The sequence below is a fragment of the Misgurnus anguillicaudatus genome, chromosome 5 (genome assembly GCF_027580225.2).
Source record: "Misgurnus anguillicaudatus chromosome 5, ASM2758022v2, whole genome shotgun sequence".
NCBI lineage: Eukaryota > Metazoa > Chordata > Actinopteri > Cypriniformes > Cobitidae > Misgurnus > Misgurnus anguillicaudatus.
The window spans coordinates 29,616,001-29,642,229 of record NC_073341.2 but is presented as its reverse complement, the minus strand read 5'-3'; the positions used below and the strand labels follow the sequence as shown (position 1 = coordinate 29,642,229).

Sequence of the window (26,229 nt, the reverse complement as noted above, 5' to 3'; positions counted from 1 at the left end):
TATACTTTTGTACATTTTATACAAACTTTAATATTTTGGCCAGGAAGAATTTTAAATTTTTTTGCCATAGGGGTTGTAAAATTTAAATTGCATTTATTGCCCCTGAAATACATTTTGAAATATATGTTAATATATGAAGGTTAAAAGAAAAAATATATTTTCGAATGCCAAGATATATTTTATTAAGCTTTACTTTCTACAAAATGTATTTAGCATATATTTAAAACATAGTTTTGGCCAACTAAATGTATTTTTTTTGCCGAATGGGAGGCTACTTTAGAAAATTGCTGGGTTATTTTCAACCCAGCATTGGGTCAAAAAGTGACAAACCCAACCAGCTCCGTTAAATAATAGTATTTTGTGGGTTAATTTAACCCAGCTGGGTTTGTCCTTTTTCAATGGCGGCTCATGACTGCTCTTTCAAGGGACGCAAATTCAAAATATGTGTTCGTGTGTTGCGCCTGTTTTCAAAATATGTGTTTGTTGCGTCATGTGAACCATGTGCATCACGTGTTTTGTCAAAATAAGAGCCTGCTGCACATGCATCAAAACCGTTTATGATAAAAGAGACGCTCACGTTCACAAAATACACGCAAGTAAACTCTGATTACGCATGAGATTATGCGGGTATCTGGCAAACGTGAGCGTCTCTTTTATTATAAAGCCTTTGGACGCGTCTGCAGCGGGCACTTGTTTTGACGGGACACGTGATGCACATAGGTTCACTCGACGTGCAGAACACATATTTTAAAATTACATACATGTTGTCACGAACTTCGCATCGAGCACCCTGGCCGCCACTGCCTTTTTTGACCCAACGCTGGGTTAAAAATGAACCAGCATTTCTTGTATTGTACGTTTATAAACTTTGGTCCCAGTGTTTTTCTCTGAGTTAAAGGAATAGTCTACTCATTTTCAATATTAAAATATGTTATTACCTTAACTAAGAATTGTTAATACATCCCTCTATCATCTGTGTGCGTGCACGTAAGCGCTGGAGCGCGCTGCGATGCTTCGATAGCATTTAGCTTAGCCCCATTCATTCAATGGTACCATTTAGAGATAAAGTTAGAACTGACCAAACACATCAACGTTTTTCCTATTTGGGACGAGTGGTTGTACGAGCAAGTTTGGTGGTACAGGATGAAACATAGCGCTTTTCTGGGTGGATTTAAAGGAGGAGCTGTATTTTGTGTCGTGGTGGCACTTTTGGGAGTACTTCGACTCGCCTGAAAAGTCCGCTCCCCTTCTCCCTCTCATAATGGGAGAGGGAGGGTGTTACTGCGCCGAGTCGAAGTACTCCCATAAGTGCTATTACGCCATACAATATAGTTCCTCTTTTGGGTCCGCTTGGAAAAGCGCTACGTTTTGATTTTGTACCACCAGGCTTGCTCGTATAACTGCTCGTCTTGAATAGGAGGGGCGTTGATGTGTTTGGTCGCTTCTGGCTTTGTCTCTGATTGGTGCCGTTGAATGAATGGGGCTAAGCTAAATGCTATCGAAGCGTTGCAGCGCGCTCCAGCGCTTACGTGCACGCACACAGATGATAGAGGGATGTATCAACAATTCTTAGTTAAGGTAATAACATATTTTAATATTGAAAATGAGTAGACTATTCCTTTAATTAACGTTGATGAATTTGACTCATTAACCTCCTAAGACCTGGATGTCCACATACATTGACGCCACATTTTATTTTGTTGTTTGCACCATAATACTTACTTTGGACTTAATTTAACTGGAACCTGTTGTACACAAATGTGGACAATTACACTGCTTAATTTTCAAAGAAAAATATTTGGTTATTATATTATGGTTCTTCCTAACCCCAAAATAGCTGGTAGAAATCTGAAAAAAAGACAAACCAAAGCTCGGGAGGTTAACTGGAAAATATTATTAGTAGTAATTTAATATGCTCTTCTGTAACCGCAGGTAGCACCTTTCTCACATGCAGTGACTTGTTTTGTAACATACTGAGCTTCATTACCATTTTATCACAAAATACCTTAAATCATAGTATCACAGGCTTCCTCTTTCTCCTCCTCACTGTACAAATTGACATTGTGATGTTTTTCCACCTTACCATCAGCTCTCCTGCTGTCCTATCTCCCCTCCTGTTTTGTCTCTCTCACGCTTGCTTCGAAGCGCCCAGCCCGAGCAGCTGTGTTCCAGTCGACGTAGTCGTAAAATCCAAGGACGAAAGAGGAAGTTCAGAGGGAGCTTGTGAGTTATTGCCCCCCAACGTACACATGGGGGCATGGGAACTGCCCTCCTCCCTCACCAGGCCTTAAACAAGACTGACGGTTCAAGCTCGATGCCCCTTCACCCTGTGTGTACACAGTCCCCATTACCTACACTAAAGGGAGTGACCTTTGTGTTGAGGTCACACTAAACTTCATCTGTACAGCTCATCAGCCATATGGGAGCGTATGCAGTAATCGTGCATGACCGTAATTGGGTTAGGTCTGAGGGGCTACTTCATCTTTTGGTTTATAGGCTTTGGAGGAATGTAATGGTTCAATACAAGTTAAAGCCAATGTATTGTATCATGTTTACAGTGTGCAAAGAAATTGTGTATTTCAATGTTTATGATGTCGCCCTGATTTTCTTGTCAGTACCTCCATTTAAATGATAAAATATTTTGGTTTAAATATTTAAAAAATATTTTGGTTGAAAATTATTCTGGAGGTTGATTTTTTGTATTGAACCTGTAATTGTTTATTTTAATGTTTATTGTGGTGAATCTCCATTTGAATGTAGTTTTTGGGTTGAAAATTGGTTGAAAGGTCGACCAATTCACCCGAGGTCGAAGTGCTGCAAACTAAATGCCCTTCCCATACAATATAGCTCTCATTTTTATCCCCTTAAAAAAATCATCACATTTTGTTTTGTGCCACCATACTTACTCGTGTAACTCATGTAACAGTCTTTAAGTAGGGAAAACATGGAAGTGTTTGGTGGCTTCTAAATTCATCCCTTTTTGGATCCTAAGAAATGAATGGGGCTAGATTAAAGGAAAACCACAGTTTTTCAATATTTTACTATGTTCTTACCTCAACTTAGATGAATTAATACATACCTATCTTTTTTCAATGCGTGCACTTTTAATCTTTGTACAGCGCCTCATGAATGTGTTAGCATTTAGCCTAGCCCCATTCATTCCTGTTGCTCCAAACAAAAGTTTTATTTTGTGCCACCATACTTACTTGTGTAACTACTCATGTAACAGTCTTTAAATAGGGAAAACATGGAAGTGTTTGGTGGCTTCAAAATTCATCCCTGTTTGGAACCATAGGAATGAATGGAGCTATATGCTAACACATTCACAACGTGCTGTACAAAGATTAAGTGCACGCATTGCAAAAATATAGGTATGTATTAATTAGTCTAATTTGTGGTAAGAACATAGTAAAATATTGAAAAACGGTGGTGTTTTCCTTTAAAGGTTCCACTGCTGTAGATCTTATAAAAACATTGCTGTAAACCTGTAAAGGTTCTATGTCAATCCATAGTGACTGCAGATGGCAACATTAATAGTGTCCTATCTACTGTAGTTGCGTAGCTGTGGAAGTCTGTGTTGCAGACGGAGGTGTGAATACCACTCATGCCTGACCTCAGGCTGGATTTATGACACAATTAACCCTCGGCAGGCCTACTCACTTTACACTTTCTCCACTATCTTGCTCCTCTGTATACACGTGTATTGCGTGCGTGCGTGCGTGTGTGTGTGTGTGTGTGTGTGTGTGTGTGTGTTTGTGTGTGTGTGTGTGTGTGTGTGTGTGTGTGTATGCATGGCTATTGCAGTGCTATTGCAATAAGAGGTCAGTATGCATTGTGAGAATAATTTTTTGTGTGCATTTTTTAAGTCTCTTAAGTCTCTCTCACTCCCTCTGGCTCTGTAGTGAGTGAAAGGCTACTTACCGTAGAGAATTACCTTAACCCCAGTGCACTTTTAAGCCAGTGGGACCGGCCCCAGAAAATCAAAGGGCGGTTTATTAGCATGAACTCTAAGCGATATACCATGCAGAAACTGTACACCACCCACCACACACGTTTGTAATGGATTATCACAAAGGTCATACGGCTTCAAAAACATTATGCCCTCATAATTTATAGAGAGGTATAAAATCTAAAGTTTACTGTTCATCAATATGTTGACTTGAGAAGATTATTCAGAAGTTATTACATTTACACACTTGGTGCTTTTAAGTGCCTTCTATCTGTACTGGTTTTAAACAGTGTGTATGTGTACTGCCTGCAAAACGAGACGGCATTCCCTGATCCATGATTCATAGTTCCACTGAATATTTCAGAATAATCTTACTTTGTGGGCGTGCAGAATTGTAAATATTGCTTATTTATTTATCGTGAAAATGTTTTAGAAGATGACATCACATTTTTTATTTTCAGGTTTAATTTGAATTCTGAATCCCAGATTTTTAAAGGTCACGTTCTTCCTGATCCTATTTTTTAAACTTTAGTTAATGTTTAATGTTGCTGTTAGAGCATAAATAATACCTGCAAAATGGTAAAGCTCAAAGTTCAATGCCAGGCGATATATTTTCTTTACATAGATATATACACTATGTCACCTTGGCTACGGCAGTTCATTGGACCGAATGCGTCAAACAAAGCCGCCATCTTGAAACAGGGGAACCCCGCATCAGCGTCATTGTAGGCAATGGTGTAACGGAAATAAAATCACCATAAATCGTCATGAATGCAATTTTCTTGGTTTTATTTTGGTTCGTTTCAACAGTCAGACATGTATTTAGCATTGAGTCCAGGAAAAAAAACAAAGTTTTGATATTATGAAAATCGACTTTTTCTAACTAATGCATAGTGCTAGTAGCCCTGACATCCATACACAGCACAAAAGTCCGGCATCGTTCATGATCCGATGTACAGACGGAGATAGTAGCATTACCTAGCTACGTCCTATGACAAGACCCCTGTTTCAAGATGGTAGCGGTTTTGACGCATGCTTAGAACCCCAAGGCGACATCTAGTGTACATTTCTCTGTTTTCTTTAAACAGAATTTCCCTTTCAAAGCCTACTGCGAACGGCCGGTTTGGACTAAAGTTCTCTACTTCCTGCTTTAATGACGTCACTAGAACAGTTTTTGACTAAACTCTGCCCAGAGGAATACGTCAGTCGCCAGTTACGCTCAAACGGCTCTGCTAAGCTAAGAATCACAACACACTAAACAAACTAAACAATCAGAACTCAATACGTATTTCTGAAGGAGGGACTTCATAGAACAAAGAAGACATCAGCCTGTTTTGAGGACAGTGAAAACAGCGGTATAGAGATAAGTAAATTTTTTGAAAAATACCACGTTTTTTTACACGTGAAACAGGAACACATGTTATATTGCGCACTGTAAACACAATCAAAGCTTTAAAAACAGAGAAAGAACGGGACCTTTGATGTATATTCTTGAACATTACAATATACCGTAATATGTGTCCGCACACTGAATCTGACCCTGGGGTCAGTCACGGTGGTCTACAGCTAGATCGACATGGCCTCTACGTCTGTAGGTCAACGCTCATGAACATATTGCTGTATTTTTCCCAGTGCTGTATAAATAGCCCTCTCGTCGTGTATGGGATGCTGGATAGACATCATGCTCACAAGAGCGAATGTCACCCACCTGCCCCTGCAAGACCCAAGGTCTGCTTACAAGACGCACGCTATTCTCCCCTTTAGGGGCCTCAAGGCTTTAGCTGTCAGCTCTCCTCTTACCCCTTCTTCTTATAACCTCTACTGTATTGGCCCCTCTGAGTACAAGAAGGGTTTTTGTGCCAAGCAGTGTTAAAGTGAGCCGCAAGTCGACCCAGAGCCCTTACCACTGTGGAACGTTGAGATGTGGTCAGGTCCTGTGGTCATTCCAACACTTGCGCAAAGAGAACCTGATGCTTGAGAACTTGTCTGAAGATGTTGAAGATTCGTCACATACACGGAGTTCAATGTTAATTATCAGATTGAATTTGCAAACATACGTAATGCAGGATCTTAGCATATGCATGTGTGCTCTTTGTATTGACATTATAATAGGAGTGTAACTCTATTAGCCATTGACAGCTTTTAGGCAAAACAGTCCCTGCCAAGGTCGTTTTCCTGTTTGTTTTTTTCTGTTTGAGAAGATGCTCGGACTGTACAGATACTCCATTGTTTTGGGAACATACCCTGTACCTTGCATTCAAAAGAGGACTGTGGGTATTTCTTCTTTAACATGTGTCATATTCATAACACGTATGCAAATTACAGATGGTTCGCGTGTCACATGGCCTGTCACAACACAACATTATGCTTTTAAATTTAGCTGCAATCCTAGACAGAATGAAGGCTTATTTTAATAAACAAAACTATCCCTATAAGTCACACTGTGATATTTTCTATTAGATTTTGATGAACATTTCATGAGTATTCTTTCTCAATAGTCCCTTCTGTGTGTTAAATTAATGTGTCGACATTATCCTAGCCATACATTATTGAACGTATTTTGTCTTTTAGGATATTTCCAGTTAAACTAATACATGCTATGTCTCTTCCTAGATCTCACCTGCTGCAACTTACTGCAGCTTCTCTATTAGCAATGTAATAACATTAACATAGTAGGAAATCCCCAAGTATGGGCGAGTTATTCACAAAAAACCTGAGTAATCCTTTGATTGTTATTTATTATAGAGCAAATTTTAAGCCTACATGCTCAACACTCTCTCACATTACAGCCACTGCTGTAGTTTTTGCAGTGCCATTGAGATCATGTAATGCGGAAGTGTAAAGAGGTCAAGGGGAGTGAGATAATCCACCACTAAATATACCCCTTACTTCCTGTGCCACCTCTCTCATTTCATTTTAATAGGGCAAAAGTTTGGTTATGGTTCCATGTAATTTTGCTAGTGTCATCATTGGTGGGCACTATGAATTTGGCACAGTGTACAGTACATGAACGATCTTGAAAATAAAAGTTCCTAAAGGGCTGTTTGTCAGGCTGTATGGGTCCATAAAGAACCTATAGACGGTTTCAGCAGTAACAACATAAACAAGCGGCTGTCGTGGTCCGCACGTAACTTCCGGTAAACGCCGCTAAGAATAAATAACAACAAAGTTCTTTAAACGTAGTTTATTTATATAACAAGCAAAAAAACAACACACAGATTACCTAGGAAACCAAAACATTTGTTATTTTCGACGAGGCATTTGTTCAAGAGATAAGTTTAGCAACTAATCAGACCATAAAAAAAATGAAACCGGAAGTAAGGTTCGGAACCAGACGTGTATCACGTGCGTCCGATGAAACCGTCTATACAATTTATTTTCTCTTCTAGTGAGAAGGGGTTGTAAAGGTCATAAAGAAATGCTATTCCAGAAACCAAAAATAGACAAATCATTTCTAGCACCTTCGAGTCCAGGTACCACTGCCTTTAATATGTATGTATCCAACTATATATCTGTCTGTCAGCTTTATATTTTTTCTCAAACTGGCAACTTCCCCCTCCAATGTCAAGGCAGAGTTTTTGGTGTGTAGCTATGTGTAGTTTCCCACGCTAAATGACGATGGGTTGGGGGGTAGGTAACCAATGATGAGGCAATCTATCTTCTGATGCCACCTAGTCGCATCATATATCACTGTTTTATCTGCCCCCCTAGACACATACGTTTACAAATCACTCTGTAGATGGCAGGCCATTAAAAATTGTCCCAGGATTCTCCTTCTGACCTACGGCCTGTACATTCGGTCATTTGGCTATATTCATTTGCAACCCTGGCATCGGTTGTTTGTTTAAACTATAATAATATTTGTTTTGAAATTTAAAGGATATAAGAAATTTGAAGGCAGTCCTTATCTGCCAAGGTGATAATTATACACACAGATCAAAGCTGAGGTCAGTCCCAAATGGTCTGAGAATCATTGTGATGCTTGTCAGTGGCAAAACGTACACTGTAAAAAATTTGCGGCAAAGGCAGCTGGTTGCCAATAACTTACTGTAGAAGATAAAGCCTAAAAATGTGTCATGTTCATTTAACTTTGAACAAACAACAGTTAAATAACAGAAAATAACAGCCAGTAGATAACATAAATGTAAAATCTACAGTAAGTTACTGGCAGCTAGTTCCAACACTCTAAAAAATGTGCTGTAATTTTGCAACTGGTTGCCAGTAACTTACTGTAGAAGATAAAGTCAAAAAATTTTCATGTTCATTTAACTTTGAACAAAATGTTGCCAGTAAATAACATAAATGTAAAATGTACGGTAAGTTACTGGCAGCTAGTTGCCAGTAACACCCATTAATTTCTAGAGACATTTATTTACAGTGTTAATACCCAGTAATACTGTAATTTCTACAGAATTTTTTTACAGTGTAAGTATCTGTTTCCCATTACTGTATCCAAAGCACTTTTTCATATTTTTGGATGTTTAAGATAAAATTATATTATATTAACTAAATTATACAAACTATTGTAGTTGATGTACTGCACAAGTTTTATTGCGAGCATAACCTGAGCTTAGTGGCAAGGACAGCAAACCCAAAAGTTAAAGCTGTTTTTTAAGGGCTTTTGGGGAGATTCCAGCAGAAAATCCTGATGAAAATGAGCAATAATAATTTAGATACATGTGACTCAATAAAAAGAAATATTCAAAAGAGCCATTATTTGCTTTTAATTTGCCTGGAGTTTGTGGGAAAAATGGTGAAAAGAAAAAAGTTTTGGTTTGAACATTGGGGAGGTTGAAGCGTGAACTGTACATACAGTATACAATTTTAGTGAAACTTATGTTTTCATTAATCATTCTAGTAATATCGGGTTGGTTAAAGTTATTAGTTTTGATTATTGGGAGCCTACATCCCCTCTCGCCTCTTTGTCAACTAAAGTCAATCCAATTAGAATAATACATTTCTCTATATTTACAGTGCTGCTAAAGCAGTTTGGGGATAAAACAAAGTCTATCATTCACACTGGAGAACGGTACTGTGGTTAAAGTACTAGCTTTTGAATAACCGAAGCATGACCCCCTGCAGGGTAACTAGGAGGGTTAATTTGTTCTATTCAATGTAGTCTTTCATTGGGGAGCACTTGAGGACAAAAAGGGGTTGATTTGTTTATTTTGCCTTTACAGTCGAAGCCCATTAATGCATCATTTTAAACAATGGAGTGCCTCTGATACATCTTTGATGATCTCTGGGGTAGAATGGTACCTGAGTCATGTCATATTTCTGTTGTAATGTTTTGATGTGGTGTAGGTGGAAAGAATTGGATAGAGCTTGTTTCACTCTATGATATAATGTTTCCTATCATCTGGTGACAATAGCCGTTTGATCATTGTTGGTGGGACAAAGGTATGCCGAAAGCATTGAATAGTAAGGATGTTGTGTTTGTTGTTACATTACATCTGTGCTTTCACTGTCCCATTGGAATTAAACTTTTAAGTCAGGCCAGCAAGCACAAAATGTTCCCTTAACATTTGACCCTTTTTTGCCTATATTATTTTATTTTAATGTTCTTGAAATTTTCTCTGTAACGTTAGGTTCCTTTTATAAATAAAACATTCCCAGATACACAAATTGTTCAATTTGAATGTCAAGAGGAAATAAAGTTTCTCTTGTAGGTACGTAATATTTTATTTTTAAGCATAAAAATAATTACCTAATTTTTTTATTAATCTGTTTAATATCTGTGATATTTATATGTAAAAGAACAGTGCATTGTGGATAAATCTCTCTAAATCAAAACCCCACAGGGAAGGGGTGGGCATTTTGCGAAGTAACGTCAGCGGGTGGAGGGAAAAAGTAAGAACGGGTTAAGTTTGAGTCATACTCTGTTCTGCAGAGTCGAGAATAAGTAAAAAAATTCCTCCGCCACGGAAAGTTAAAGAACCTGTATTGGAACCAATTCTAGCTTTGTTTAAAAACACACTTTTAGCTAAACAATTCTTTAATGTGATTGTTTAAACGCAAGGTGTGGTTTTAGTGAGTAAATATTTAAGAGGTTTGTAATTTGCGGTGATAGCACATAATATAGATCCACCCGTAGGGTTTGCGGAAGAACACCTTTGTCTGCGACCAGTGACTGGGACGAAAGAAGAGAGAAGTTCAGAAAGTTTGATCACGGCACAGCCAAGCGAAGAAAAAACCTTTAAATGAGGACAGAACTGTACGGATATATGTGATCAAACGAGTGGTTCTGACAGAAGAAGACAGTTATCCACTGAATATAGTTTATTTTCGGACTCTTGGCCGTCTGATTAGAAATCATTCATAGATTCGTTGCGCTTTAACCTGAGACGGAGCACAGCCTCGCGCTGGCGACTCTATGTGGATTTTACAAAAAATATGGGCCAATTACCCATTGTCTCTTTCGGCAAAGTCATTCTCCTTGTTATTTGCTGCCTTAAATTATCATTTGGTAAGTACTTAAACAGCTTATATTTCATACATTTTTTTAAAAGTCATTCGCCGTGAGTATGCATCTGTACGGATGTCTGAAGCATCAGTGGTCACGTTTCAGTTCTGCTCGCGGCCTCGAATGGCGTGTGACAGCTTCATCTTTGAGATCATAGTATTTCGGATACATTTAATCCATTTTATGTATCTCTTTAAAAGTAATTAAAATTACATGTCAACTTTGTTACGAAAAATATATTTTTCCTGCTTGCCACTTGTTAGCTTTTTCGCTAGTTATTATGTACTCTAAAACGTCAGCTCGGAAATATTTTACGTTTTGTAGAAAGAATGATTTATTTCATTGTTTACGGTATGGTGTGCATACGTTTTTGAATGAGCTTTCAAAGTCCCTGTGATTTTATTAAGTGGACCTCTCACCACCGCTGGCCAGATGTAAATGGACTCTGCAGCAGCTCCCATTATTTTCGAGAACTTAAAATGGACACTGCTGAGGGAAAATTTTATGGACTTTTTATCATGTGTGTATGGTTTCCATCTGGTTTCCGAGGAAAAGGAGCACAATACGGTTTCGCTCTAGAAGCAAGCAAGCAACGTGAAAATTGTGGTCACAATTACGTTGTGCTTTTCTTCACTAGGGGGTTTCATTTGTTATTTTAAGCTGTGTGTGCGTTTTCAAAGTTTCTAGAAAGAGCAAAGTAGTATGCATCCAGTTTTATTGCTTTTCTCACTTCGGAGTTTTCCATTTGACGACTGTTTATTTATGCTGAGCAGCTCAGCAGGTTACGCACACACAAAGGGTGCCAGTTGCTGCATTAGAGACTTGAATAAAGTCACATATGACTTCTCTTCCACGTGATTTACTCAGACCCATTCCCTCCAAAATAGAGCCTTACAAAAACAAGAAAACAAGACAATATAAAAACGACTGCAGGCTCGGCAAGAAGCGAAAGGAATGCTACTGTTGGTGTTTCACATTCCACTCTCTCTCCCTTGTCTTTCTCATTGTGTCTCTCTCCCCCTCTTTTCCTCCCTTATACACACACAGACACACATTTCCCTGTGGATGCACTGATTTTCACAACGCTGCAGCGGAGCTTGCCCATTGTGTCTCACAGATTAGGTTTCTTGTTCCTCTGTATTGAGTTTCACTCCTTGGGGTGGGATTGATTCCCTCTTTTCTTTGCTGGCACACGACATCGCATTGCCTCAGTTGTGTAGGTCGCTACCAGCTGCATGCATTTGCTCACATCAGCCGTTAAAGCGCGTGCTGAAAGAAGTTGGCCCATTGTTTCCGCCTGCGAGCTGCATGGTGTGCGGTTCTGACCCACTCCTGCTCTCTGGTGTGAAATGTGATTATGTTTGGAAACTCCTACTTTTTAGAACACAACGAGTTGTTTATGAAATGGCCTACGGTTTGCATATCTCAAGGATGCCCACATCCAAACCAGCTGGTGCGGTGGAGGGTTTAAACGGGTGAGAAGTGGGGCGAGGAGGGTTGGGACTTTTTGAAATAATAATATAATAATATGGTAGTGTACTAAATAGATACCTGGACTGGTCAACATCAATGCATATTTAACCAGTAGAATGAAAATAGTGGAATGTTAAATCCACAGATTAAAAACTTTAAGGCTGCACTGACTGCAGAACAGGTTAACAAACAAATTGGGAATTATGACATTCCGCATTCCTGCCGCAGGGTAATACACTAATCTTGTAAGTAACCAGCGCACACATAACCACATGCACAATACAAGTGTTTGTGCGTGTGCAAACTTTACAGGCCCGATCTTAGCACACTACCTTGTCATGCAGCCTCATTTCCTTCTTAGTATTGCTAAAGCAATTACATGAAATCAGACTTCCCTCCATCTGACCTTTAACATTTCTAATGCCCTTGCACATAATGGGGACGTGAGATACACCAAGGTTAAGAAGTGAAAGTTTTCTGTTCAGTTGCTTCGGACACGGCCAACTCTGAGAAACTTTCCTTGGAATGTTGTTGCCCTTCATAATTAGAAAGGTTTCCTCCCAAACTAGATGCAGTCTGTCATTAAACTATCATGGTGCCTTCTAGCCCCACATGACGTACAGATTTAATGAGCGCTGCTGAAAACCTCCCCTCGTGTGTATGTTATCAATTCTGCGTGCAGTTTATGCCCCGTCTCATAATTAGAGATTTGCTGTAGGAGGGGGTCATTGTTCATTGCCATGTCTAGCGTTTAACTTAATAGAGAGCACTTGTTGTATTTACAGAAATGTCAGGAAATGGGGTTACTTCCTCACTCAGCGCGAACAACTTCCTTATGCTGTCCAGCATGGATGTGGGCCAATGCCGACAAATCTCTTCTGACTCTTGAGTACTTTCCACTCAGCCCAGCCCTGTCAGACTCTCATAATTACTTCCCCATCTCTCTCAGCAGCTATTAGCACTAGAGAGAGTGAAAGAGAGACACACACGAGCATAGATCTCCCCTGGGCTCTGGGTTTGGTCGCGGGGATGAGGCAGCGCTTTAACAGCCGTGCAGGCTACAAGGTCTACAGCTGCGAGACAGCTGCTTTGTGCAAAACCTCTGACGCTATAATGCCGTCTGAATCCCATCAGCAACAAAGAGAAACAGATTTTGTTTGGAAACACTCCTCCGATGTTGACCATATTTTTGTTGTATAACTTCCAATAGGCTTGGTTAAAGTCAGATCAAATGGTCTTAATATGATCTGCATATGCAGTATGTGTGACTGCTATCAAATTGAACGAATCGTGCACTTTATGTGTTTTTGTGGTCGTAGAAGTGCAGGCTTTTTATATCACAGCTACTCTTTGAATTCAAGACCAATTTCCCAAAATCAGCAGTTTAAGTACTTACTCCGAACAGTTTTTATAAGTCACTGAATATAGTTTATAGAGTTGGTCTCATTCCTGCATTTAGTGAGGATAAAAGGTCACGTGACTGGTTTTTGTTGAAGTCGGGTTTTATTTGGCTTTAGAACATTTAATTAAATGAACAGTGCCAATACACACACACACACACACACAATGTAATTACTTATACACGCACGCATTGAGTTATGAATGTGCTGTTAGATGTTATGAAACAGATTTACAGCGAGTGCTGAGAGAGTCACACGCTCACTATTTCACATCTGGTCAAATCCGTGTTGGAGCTGAGCTCAGTGCTCCATTTGAAAAAGAGAGGGAAATGGAGAATGAGAAACACAGGCTACACACACAGGAAAGAAAACTTGAAATAATGAAATAATTTTAAGAGGAGAGAGGTACTCAAGTGGTGGGATTGTGTTTCGGGTCCCTGGAGTTTCTCTGTTCGGTGTTGGAGCTCCACACCTTCATGTGCTCATCGGCAGGGATCAGCGCTCACTCCCATCATCAAATGATCCATTTTCCTCCCTTTCTTTTATCACTCCCTACATCTTTCCTTGCTCTCCATCTTATTGTTTTTCATCATGCCACTCCCTGTTTAACTACCTCCACATCTCAGAATTGTAAATGCTTGCAGGTCTCCAGATCTCAACTAAGGAACTACTGGCTCCTATGAGGCAAAAAATACAGGCGCCAAATATTTTTTTTAAATGCCACATGAGAATAAACTGCAATTTTGAAAACATTAGGATGAACATTTTTAAATGTGTACGTCTTTCTTTCCCTTAAAACATTAACCATAGTTTTAGTAAAGTAAAAGTGAAGTAACCATGTTATTTATTTATTACAACTTGAATAACTAAAGTTTTAATACAAATGTCATGTTAAAACTATAGTTTCTGTGATGAGACCATAGTAATTTTGTGGTTACTATGGTTTTAATACAAATAAAACCATAAACTATGCACTCTCAGAAGTAAAAAAAGTTGTCACTAGGACAGTACCCTTTCAAAAAATCACACCTTTGTTCCCAAAAGTGCATGTTACACTGTCAAAAATAAAGGTACGAGGCTGTCACTGGGGCAGTACCCTTTAAAAAAGGTCCTAATATGTACCATTTAGGTACAAATATGTACCTTTAAAGGTACATTTTGGCAGTTCAAAGTACTAATATGCCCTCTTTGGGTACAAAGGTGTACCTTTTTGAAAGGGTACTGTCCCAGTGGCAGCTGTTGTGCCTTTATTTCTGAGAGTGTAGTACTTCAAAGGTACATACTGGCAGTTCAAAAATACATATTTGTACCTAGATGGTATATATTAGGACCTTTTTAAAGGGTACTGCCTAGGGAGGCACCGACAGGATTTTTTTGGGCTGATACCGATACCAATTTACACAGACAACTTCCGGCCAATACCGATATTAAACACTTGTATACAATACTATACAGTTGGTCTATTAGCTAGTTTATTTCTGCATCAAATTATTTTTACTGAACATGGATTGGATCAAATTAACATTCAACTGACCAACATAATAAGAGAGGCACAAATTAAGCTAAAACAAATATAATGAGACATCATGACAACCTTCAAAGGTGGTTTTTGCTATTCAGCATTTATTTTATTAACAACATTAATTCATTTTTTACATATAATGGATTTCTTTATGCAGTTAATTAATAAACAATCGGTATCTGCCTTTCTCGAGCTATTGCCAATATGCCGATGGTTTCAAATTCATAAAAAATCGGCCGATAAATATCGGCGACCGATACATCGGTGCATCACTAGTACTGCCCCAGTGACAGCTTTGTACCTTTATTTTTGACAGTATGGTTACTGTAGTTATCTGAGATGGACTATCTGGTAAAATATCTGGGAGGTAGCTCTTCAAATGTGATCGATAGGCTGTGTTGAATTTTATTTTAGCTCCTTTCATTCTTTCTTGTCACGCAGTTCAGACGCATGTGACACTAAATACTGTACATGATCATGAGCATTTTAATGCTTTTGACTTGCTGTCGCCTTTTCTCACGGCCTTTTTTAAAATGGCATGTTCCGGTCACAAAATCTATTTTGCACTTTTACTGACAGATGATCTTCTTTCTCTGTCCTCTCTTTCTCACACGCTGGCACAGCTGGAGTTGCTTGTTTATTATGTGTCATCAGCGCTGGCGCTTGACAAAAATGTTGATTGTTTGAAAAAGTCTGCTATTTCTCATTTTGAACTAGTTTTTCTGGCACGTCCATATTTTAGTGTTCTAACCCTGTGAAACTTTCATGCGCAATGTGTCATTTTATTACATTAACACAACAAATGATGTGATGGATTACTGCTGCGCACAATTAAAGTTATAGCATGCAAATTTTATAATAATAGCATGTAAATTTCCATAGTTGCCAGCGATTTCAGCAAAAATATCACTCACAAATTTATATTTTTGGTTGCAAATGCGACCATTTTAGGTGCAGTCTAGAGCTGTAAGGAATATTTTGAATGTCAACAGAGGGCAATAGGGATGTTTTTTTTTATATATATATTTTTTGGCCATTTTTGCCTTTTATTTGAAAGTGATTAAGGAGAGGACAGGGAAGTACTGGGAGGAGACACAGGTATGGGATCGGCAAATGACCACAAGCCGGGAATTGAACTCTGGTCGCCGAAAGTGCGGAAGCACCACATGTCGGAGCGCAGCCCACTACACCATCGGCTCCGACTAACAAATTATTTTTAATTGTTTATCCTTATTATTTTCTCACTTTTTCATTTCCTCCATTCCTACACTTTTTATTAAATATTTGTTTTCCAAAACGAGCTAAAAAATAGATAGTTTGTCTGTGTCTTTATCATTTTTCTGTCTCTCTATACCTCAAAAAATCCTTGTAGTTTATCATGTTGTTATCAGTTTAACAGTAGGGGTGATGCATTTGTTTTTAACAAATAAGTGTGAATTGCTTCTCTTAATTATTATGCATATTACCCCCCACTTCTTCATTAGGATTTACTCATTTCTTTCTCACCTCATCCTCACATTTGCCTCTCGCTCCCCTTTTTCACACTTTGGAAACAGCCTGAGTCTCATGAATGTGAAAAATTGAAAACAAAATGTTTAGCATTTGCTTAATCACTAAATAATAGAGTTTTTGTGAAGATTTGGCTGTTGTTTGCTTGTAAGAAAAACCTAAAGTAAACAGAGTGTGAAGCTGTCTAGTAAAGGGCATCCGTCCACTGTCGACATATATTAGAAATCCTGACCTTTTACTTCATATTACTACTCATTTGGTGGTTTAAGTGTGATCATAGACCAGCCAAATGAATTATGTTGACTCTGGGCCAGAACGTGGATTGTAGCAGGTGTGCATGCTTAAAGAGTAAGTGGTGCATGGCTTAAGATTAACGTGCAGTCGGTAGATCCTGGTTTAACTGCATGATTAGATGTTCATGAATGAAGAAGAATTAAAACATGTTAGAGGATTTAAAATGCCCTTTTAGCAAGTCTGGAAGTGAATAGGAAGGGCTACATTAGGAGTAGATAAGTGTTAATTCATAACAGCCTGTCCAAAATCCTTTGAGATCTTCCCTTTTGGTTGTTTGATTGAGCATATGGAGAGCTTGTCAGACCAGTCCGGCCAAGCCTCTTTCTGTGCTTGCCTCACCCTTCACTTGTGTCTCTCACTCATATACATGATCTTGTTTTCTCTTCACCATGTTTGCCCATGAGAAAATGTGACCACACTCTTGAAAAGAAAGGTTTCAGTGATGTCTCTCTCTCATGATACCAAAGAGGCTGTTTATTCCTGGTATTAAGATGAGTTTTGGTTGATCAGATCACATATGGGCGAGAGATACGCATTCACGTTTACACCTATAATTTAATCCATCTCTTTTGTCCACTTTCAACCACTTCTGGCCTGATTACTGAGGCAGGTCTGTGGGCGAGTCCATCTGCTTTCATTTAAACGTGAGCGGGAGTAATGACGGGTTTAAATTGACACTTAAATTTAACTAATATTAGAAGATTGTAAAAACTGATTATTTCCCACTAATATTCCCACAGATTATTACATTATCTTAAAGGAGTGTAATACTGTAGCATGTAAATAATGCACATAAATAACGTGAGCAAGAGCGCTCAACAATTATATCTGATCAACAGGCACGTGAAACCTTGCTAGCAGGTTGCTCAAACAACAAAATCACCTGCTAACTTACTTTAAATTTGCAAGAACTATATACTAATACAATAACAGGCTTAAATAAACCCAAAACATAAGTCCACTTACAGTTCTTATGGACACGCGTTTTATCAACTGGCTATCTTCTTTATCTCATTTTGGCCGTGTGGCGCGCGTGCACGCTCGCGGTGTGAAGCCCGTCCGCGCAATTCTCCTAGATGTTTCATCAACTGGCTAGTTATCCTCCAGACAGTGACGGTCCAGACCACGTCTTTCTCATTTCGGCTGTGTGGCGCGCGTGTCCACTCATGGTGTAAAGAGTGTCCGTGCTATTTTCCGAGATGCACTTGACGGCCTTTTTTTGCAGCAAATTATTATTATTATTATTATTTTAACGACCTAGTTAAGGCGGTAGAGTTTCCCAGCTTAGGCGGGCAGCCCGAACTAAAAAGTGCTGTTGGAAACCCTGATATTTTAGAGCAATTGATGAAATATGCGTTTTGGACTACCTCTGAATGTGGTGGAAAGGCGAAAAGCTCAAAACATTTTACACCCCATTTACACCTGTCTTTAGCATCGTCCACTTGTGATCGGATTGACCAAAATGCATCTTAATACTAGGTGTAAACAGCTTTATTGTGTCAGTAGGTGATAGCAGTAAAATTGCATGATTCTTGATAATAATTTGATACTGCGCTTTCATTGATTTAAAAGCTTGACTACAAATACTATACTATCAATGTAATATAAATGGCATGTTGAATAAAAGTATTATTCATTATGCTAACAAAGATATCTATTTTACAGCTGTGTTTCTAGACTAGCCTACCAGACTTACTAAGGCAATAAAAAACAATCAGAAAAAGATTAGCGCATCATAAATGTTCTCTGTTTGGGGCATGTCAATATTTATACTGGCTGTCTGAATATTTTAACCGCAGTGACAACACTTGGATCCTAAGAATTTCCCATCAAAAATAAAAAACTTGGGGGCGATTTCCCGGGCAGGGCTTAAGTCTAGTCACAGACTAAAATGCATTTAACACTTGACAGTTCGCACTGACATACCTTTAAATATATCTTTACCATTGTTTTGTCTCAAGATGCACACCAGTGACGTTTTTTGTAAGGTATGTTTGTAAAAACAAAAAGAAAGGTAATCTAACCCTGTCTAGGACACCGTCCCTTGGTGTTGTTACATTTATGTTAGCCATATACTTTAAAAAAATATGAACGTAGTGTATGTGACGTCACCCGTAGGTTTTTGTAGTAGTAGTTACCAACTTGGCAGCGCATCACTCACAGATAACCAAAAATCGGCAAAGAGGTGGGACGTGGACCTAAGATAACTGGTTGCTGAAACCACGCCTGCCTAGCTTGACCGCAATGGCAATTCATCTGTCCCGGACAAGCCTTAATGTCGAGCCCTTTAGGGTTCAAAAACAGAGCTTATCGATCTGAAAAGCGCTGTGTCCCCGATTGGCTAGCTTAACAGTACGTTGTGATTGGACAGGAGTTAATATTGTCTTTACTATCAATACAAGCCAAATCTGATGCAGATCACCAAGTTGATCTATCAACTTTACCAGCGCGGCTTAAGCAGGACGTAACATTAACATTAAGCCATGTCTGCATTTGTGATTTGTAGAAACGACAAACAACAAGTGCAACTCCGCACTGCACACAACTTGTGTTTGAGTCATGGTTTAGTAAATTCTTTATATATATAAACATAGACTACTTACAGGCTGTATTTCAGAAGTGGGCGGAATTATGATAATGAACGTCTTGTCCACGTCAACCGGCCCAGGAAGTAAACTGTTGCCTACAATATGTGTGTTTGTTGTAGTCCAAGAAAAGAGATTTATTTTGGAAACGATAACTTGTGTCATCGTTTACTTGGTGATTTGTACCTTTTTGCATATCGTTGACATGTACTGACACACACTTACACACCAAAGGAAATGTAAAATTGTAAATCGGATAATACTTCCTCTTTAAGTACAGCATTGATGATAAAATCAATCATACTGCTCTTATATAGTGCAGGTCATTGTGAAAATAATGGTTTAAATGTGTCAACGTTGCTGTTTTATATGTTTTACGATGATAACAGACGTCAAGTGTAATACATGTTTGATCGTGGTTGGTCGTTGGTACAGTTGTTATTCCAGCTTATGAACAGAACATGGGACAGTTGTGGTGTAATGGTTAGGAAGTAAGGCTTGTAATGCCGGTTCGAGTCTCGTGGCTGGCAGGTTGCAACTGAAGTGCCCTTGAGCAAGGCATTTACTTCGTGGGCGCTGCAGTGATAGCTGCCCACTGCTCCAATCATGTCACTTTCACTTCACTTTGATTTTCAGACTCAAACCTGTAGTCATGCGTAAATGCGGTTGTCAATCATAAACACTGACAGTGTGAAGAGAGGCTTACATCTGTCACAGAAGACGAATTGAGGAAATTATAAAAGTTTTTTTTAATTATTCATTAATGTAATACATATAATGAATGACTGAATATGTTCATTTGCTATGCGAACTCTTAATGTAATCTTTTTAACTGTATTAATATAAAATGTAGTAATATAATTGTAACGGTTAATTATTTTAACATAACATAATTAACAATTATTTATTGTTTAGTTTTGTTAAATAAATAGTTTAATATATACTTTATTCAGTTGCTTTCTTCCTTATGTAAAAAAAATAATATAAAAATCATTGTAAGCCAATGACTATTCAACGTTCACTGTGTTTGTAGATGTTTTTGCCTAACCAAAGGTGCTGCAGTGAACCATTGCAAGACCTTTATTTTTGCATGCACTTCCAGTATCCCTTAGTTCCCAACTCCTCTGTCATTTGCTTTCTCTCATTCTCCATTATTGCTTCTACCTCTTGAGCACACTTGACTCCTGCTCTTCTATTCTTCCCTCTTATATCTTGGGCACTCCAGGTCCCCTCCTCTCGCCTCTTAAATCACTGTGAAAGCTCGATTTCACACTCAGCTTACCCACTTCTCCCAAATATTTCCCACCACAGTTGATGCCAGAAATGAGTGCAGCCAAATGCCTTCTGCTGTTGCAGGCTTTGACCTTACAGGACATTAGATACCTGGCCTGACACTCTAAATACAGTGCCAATGAAAGGTATTCACTTGTCCCTGGATATTTTGTTGTTATTACAGTATTAAATCAAATTGGTCCTAATTTGGCATTTCCAACCAATTAAAAGAAAAAGACAATTTTATATCAAAGTGAAAACCGACCTGTTAACTCTTTCTCCGCCAGCGTTTAAAAAAAAAGTTGCCAGCATTTTTTATGATTTTTACAAAAGTTTCATGCTTTCCAGAAAATGTTTTTCTTTAAATATATAAACATACAATATATCAAATGAAAGAACAGACCCTCTGCTTTCAAACAAAAAAGTTTCATCCTACCTTTGTTCTCTTTAGATCACCACTCAAATATGGGTAGGTTTCTTCAAAAATACCACATTTTGAGTAAAAAGCTGAGATATTTCCATTTTTGTAAAGGACTTTTGATACAGATCAGATTCATACACAGAGTTTAAAGTTGGGTAAGAGCGCCACCTGGTGGATAATAGCGGGAATAAATACCGATTGCCGGAAAAACTTGTCATTGGCAGAGAAGCGTTTTCTCTTAATTGACGAGCTAACTCGCCAATGGCGGGGAAACAGTTAATAATAATAAGTAAATATACATTTAAAATCCAAACATAATTGACAATGAATGTTGTGCACTTAAGGTCACGCTATACTTTTTCCGCGTCTGGCTCGCGCACGCGTCTGCGCAGCTTTCCATGTATACTCCCCGCAGCTACACGCGGATGGCCGCGTTCGACATGTACCCAATATAAATGATTTTTTTATTCAAATACTCTGATTTGGTGACCTTTACAGTACATTCAAACATTTAGTATAGGTAAAGAAAAGTTTCTGTTTTTGGAAGAAGTAAAAAAGAAAAAACGATAATGTGTGTGCAAATGCTGTCTATTTCCTTTGTATAATTGTTTGTAGTGGAGTGTCCTGTCTTAATATCTTCATGCACATGCACTGTTGTACGTGGACTGTACGCGGACTGTCGGGGGACTGTCCGCGCGGTCTCAAATTTTGGGCAGCACGTGGATGTGGCACGTGGATGATGCACGTGGATGGCCGCGGACCCTCCTGGTGACGAAGATGATGTCATGCGGACGGCTCCCATACGCGGACGTCCCTAGTATACCCAGGGCTTTAGACATCTCTTTTACAGTCTCAGAGAGTCCAGGCTTAAATTACTTGACTACTAAATACTAATAGTGGAATGGTTATAAAAAAAAATTTGGTGTTTGTCAGACAATTACAATTGGGGTAATACTTTTTATAGGCTCTGGGTTTGTATTTGGTTAGTAGCTTTTTAACATGTTTTTGTAATAACTAAATAGATGTCTAAAGTTGTGTGTTTAGGTTTGTGTGTGCATTTCAATACTGACTTATTTCATTTAAGGATTACACTCTTTAAAGCTGAACTGTGTAATTTCTTGAGCTGCATCACCAGATGGACTGTAAAAAATATGCAACTATTTTAAACAGGTTTCCAGAACACTTCTGATCAGGATTTTCAGTAATGTATTGAGTCTCATGGAGCCAAAGTGTTTGTTTTAAGGAGATGAATAATAGTTTAAATACAGTTGTTTGGCTGAAACAAGTTGACTGCATATTCGTATACCACATTTCAACCACCATATCATGGCTTTAAGTGGTTTAGCTTCATTATGTAATACTGTATGATTTCAGTGTGTGTATGGTTTGATAAGTTTGATGATTAATTAAACCAGGATTAAGTCTTGACCTTATCTGACAATGTTGTGGATTATTTTTCACCACATAGAAGATTTGTCATTCATTTCAGTCTCAATTTCTGTTTTTGAGTGTTAGTCATTAAATTTTGCTAGGCCCATATAGTTAAAGAGCTTTGGGGCATTTATGTAAAGCCCTGTCTTTGACTGTTGGCTTTGTGCCCGGGCTGTGCTCACTTTCTCTACGCTCTTGTAGATGGGGATATTTTGAGATCTCCTGCACCCTGGTCAAAGTGCAGGAAGTCGGTATTAGCGCTCAATGCACTTCCTGTCTTAAGCTGTAGTACTATGTTACTCAGTGTCAGCACTCCTTTGAAATCATATGACCTGTCACCCTGTGTCTCAGAGGGAAGTGTGTGCTACAGCTCGTTTCTATTTGCAGAAACGCACTTTTGGTGTCCGTAAATTGGCTTCATATTCATTAAAGGTTCTTTAGAAGCAGAGCATATCTAAAAAAGTGCTTAAAATGTGTTTGGTTCATAACATTTAGACTATTGGTTACAATACAAGAAGACGTTCACTGTGACGACGTACAGATCTGTGACGTCCACGTGCTTCCTGTATTTTGAGAGGAAATGAGTGAAAGCTTTTGATCAGTTTGGAATTTCCATTGTCTGGTGCAATGCTACACTCTAAAGGTACAAGAAAGTACAAAAAAGTTTACTAGGGCGGTACCTTTTCAAAAAGTACACTTTTGTACCTAAAAGGTTCATATTGGCCCCTCAAAGGTGCATATCGGTACCTAAATGGTACATATTAAGACCCTTTTAAAAGGTACCATCCCAGGGACAACTTTTGTACTTCTATTCTGAGAGTGTACTTTAAAGGCTTACTGTTTTTGTTTCTTTGTCGCTCTGCCTCTGTCTATCACCTCTTCCCCCAACAGCTGCACCGTCTGCAGTGTATGTATCTGAGGGAGTACTGTGGTTACGTTGTACTGCAGGTTTTTTCTTTGCTTTGTGACCTTAGAATATTTTTGCCACCTTCAGATCCAGTGTTTCCCACTGAATTATGTGATACTATGGGGGCTCAACGTACTTTCCTCTAGGGGGGTTTGTAAGAAAACTGTGTGTATTGTACAGGTAATTTCTGCAATCTAGTGCATTTTAAGAGCACAAATCAAGGGGTGTGCTATATGACGATATTTGATCGTGAATGATTAAAATGTCTCCACGATCCACTTTTTCGTTGTATCGTAATTAATGCCTACATCAAGTACGCGACAATGTGCGTGCTAAATGAAGGCGAGGTAAAAACCGGGTATACCTTTTCTTTGCGGACGTGTACGCTTTCAAAGTATACTCACCGCGGGTATGCGCAGACGACCGTGTTCAGAGACATACGCATTAAAAATGACTTCTTATTCAAATTATTACTCTACCAGGCTGTCAGGGCAGCACTGATTTGCAACATTTACAGTTCATTAAAAAATTGAGGTTAAGTGAAGAAAAGTAGCCGATCCACCATTGCAAACAAAGTTTAGATAAAACGTCAAGAAAACAAAGAACAGGAATCAAACCTTATGGTGACGAAAATGCTCCACAGCTTTCTGTTCTTGGAAGAAGTGAAAATAAGAGAAAATGATAGTGTTTGTGCAAATGCTGTCTATTTCCTTTGTTCAGTTGTTTGTAGTGGAGTGTCCTGTTTCAATATTTTCACGCTCATATGCTGTTGTACGCGTACTGTCCGTGCACTTTCAGCGGAAATATTTGTTAGCTTGTAGGACTGCATTTTTATGGCTGTATTAAGGCTCAGTAATGGCAATATAGTTTATAAAAACCAACGCGAAAAAGAGCCGTGATAAAATAGTGAAATCGCGATTTTGTCTAAACCAATCATGATATGATATTTTCCCCACATTGCCCACCCCTAACTCAATCTATAAAGAATACAGTACCTATAGAAGTAATTTAACCATTGGCTCCATAGTAGGGCTGGGCAATTTTCCCTTTTTTATTAATTTGATTTTATGTTTATGTTCCTTAAGTGCACTTGGATTAGAACTTCAGTTTCTTTAACCAAATGTTTTTGCATCTTATAAAAAGAATGTTATTGGAAAGAGAATGTTAACTCCAGTATTGTTGTAGTTATGTTTTATGTTGACTAAAATAATCATGAATCGTTCAAATGTTCTGATTTTATTTTAATTTTTAAGATTACATTTTTTGCCAAATCACCCAACCCTACTCCATAGATATAATTGGTGATAATAGGGCACAACACATGGCAAAATGGGAGTTCACAATTATTTAAAAAATGTAGAGCATAAGCCATCAAAAAATGAAGCAAAAGTGTTTGAACTATTGAACAATTGAACAAATTTTTTTATCGGAGCGATGTGAAAAGTGTTAAACGCTTTTGGAACTAAATAACAATATTAGAGGATGTAGCGCCGAAAGTTCATCATTATAAATGTCATGGATGGGCGTGATGCATACAGCTCCATTGTGTAGACGAGCTGCTCATTTTAAGAGAAAGAAATAGTTAAATGTCCCTAATGCAGACTGCTATTTTAGCTGGAAATAAGATTGAACCTGAACATAATGATGCTAACGCCATGAGGTAATGGCAATGCTGCCTGATTGCTCTATTGTATACTGATAAAATTATGCTTGTACTGGTGTATAACTGCAGTAAATACAAAACATTAGTTGGGTGATTCTCACGAAAACTTGGTTTTAAAAATGTCAAGCATGAAAATGTAAAATTACTTAAATGTACTTTTTTCCCACCAGACATTGAAAAACAAAGTCTAGAGTAAATGGGAACATTAATTTAAAAACTTTTACCTATCATTTAACACTTTTTGTATCATAATTTAAAAAAGGAGTCCTAAAAAATCTCATTACCGCAACAGTCAGAAAACATCAACCCTGACATATTTTCAAAATGACATGACAAACCTGAAAGAACATAATTTGGAGATTCTGCACATGCATTTAAAATCAAAGTATTATGCTTCTATTAATTAAATTAACATTTAATAAGCATCTGTTGAGGTAATGATAATCAAAATGTCGTGTAAGCATTCTGACAAGACAATATTTCAAATTAACTGTAAAAAAATGATCTTACCTGGTAGCCATCTTGAAGTAACTGGTCCATGTGCTTGGTCACTCAAAATCAAACTTTATTAAAATTCTGTATGTGTGCTTAAACTGTTGTCAAAAAGTGTTGCGGAGGATGAGAACATCAGGCATGGACACATCATTTTCCTAATTTTTCTTCATTATTATTATACATGAATATTCAGTAAATATTTTTTCTGTCATCTAAAGTAGTCTAGCAAAAATGTTCAAACACAGCCGGACACATTGCGGTAATGAGAATTTCAGCAGAAAATGAGATAAAATTGACAAATTATAAATTCTTATGTTGAAATCACACATTGTGCAAGGTAGAACACATTATTGTGTTAATTCTGATGCTTTTTAATATTACTATATTACACATTTTATAGCTAAAATCATTAGTGCCGTGGTGTTTCAATGGTTTCGTGAGAATCACCCAGTTAGATTTTACCTCAAACGATGTAATTTGTTGTAATTTCATTTGTTTCAAATTCAGTGTCACATCACAAAAAAGGTCAAATTTACTGGTTGCACATGTGCGACAATGTAAAATTCAGTGGCACACTCTCAAACTTTGGTGGCAAAATGCCACCATTTGGTGGCAGTCTGGAGCCCTGCTAGTCATTTAATTGACTAAATTGAGATTGTTTTATTGATTGATTTCACTTATTATTTTGTTAATTCTGTTATTGCAAATGTATTTTTTTTTGTTTAAAAGCTGGTTAGACAATATGGAGGCATAGTATCTGCAATCAAATTGGTTGCCCACAGAATGTTTATTTGTGGTGGCACATCCGACAGAGCAGATGGGTGAATAATGGGTAACTAATATGC

The 26,229-nt window shown here is 38.1% G+C and overlaps 1 protein-coding gene across 1 annotated transcript in view; it reads left to right on the top strand.

Annotated features, from left to right (window-relative positions):
• Positions 1 to 9,853: 9,853 nt before the first annotated feature.
• The window catches only part of notch2 (notch receptor 2), a 53,005-nt gene continuing 36,629 nt past the window's right edge, over positions 9,854 to 26,229 (top strand). Inside the window, exon 1 of the mRNA XM_073867946.1 lies at positions 9,854 to 10,415. Within this exon, the coding sequence (XP_073724047.1) occupies positions 10,343 to 10,415 (73 nt within the window). The 5' untranslated portion in view covers positions 9,854 to 10,342. The remainder of the gene's footprint in view (positions 10,416 to 26,229) is intronic.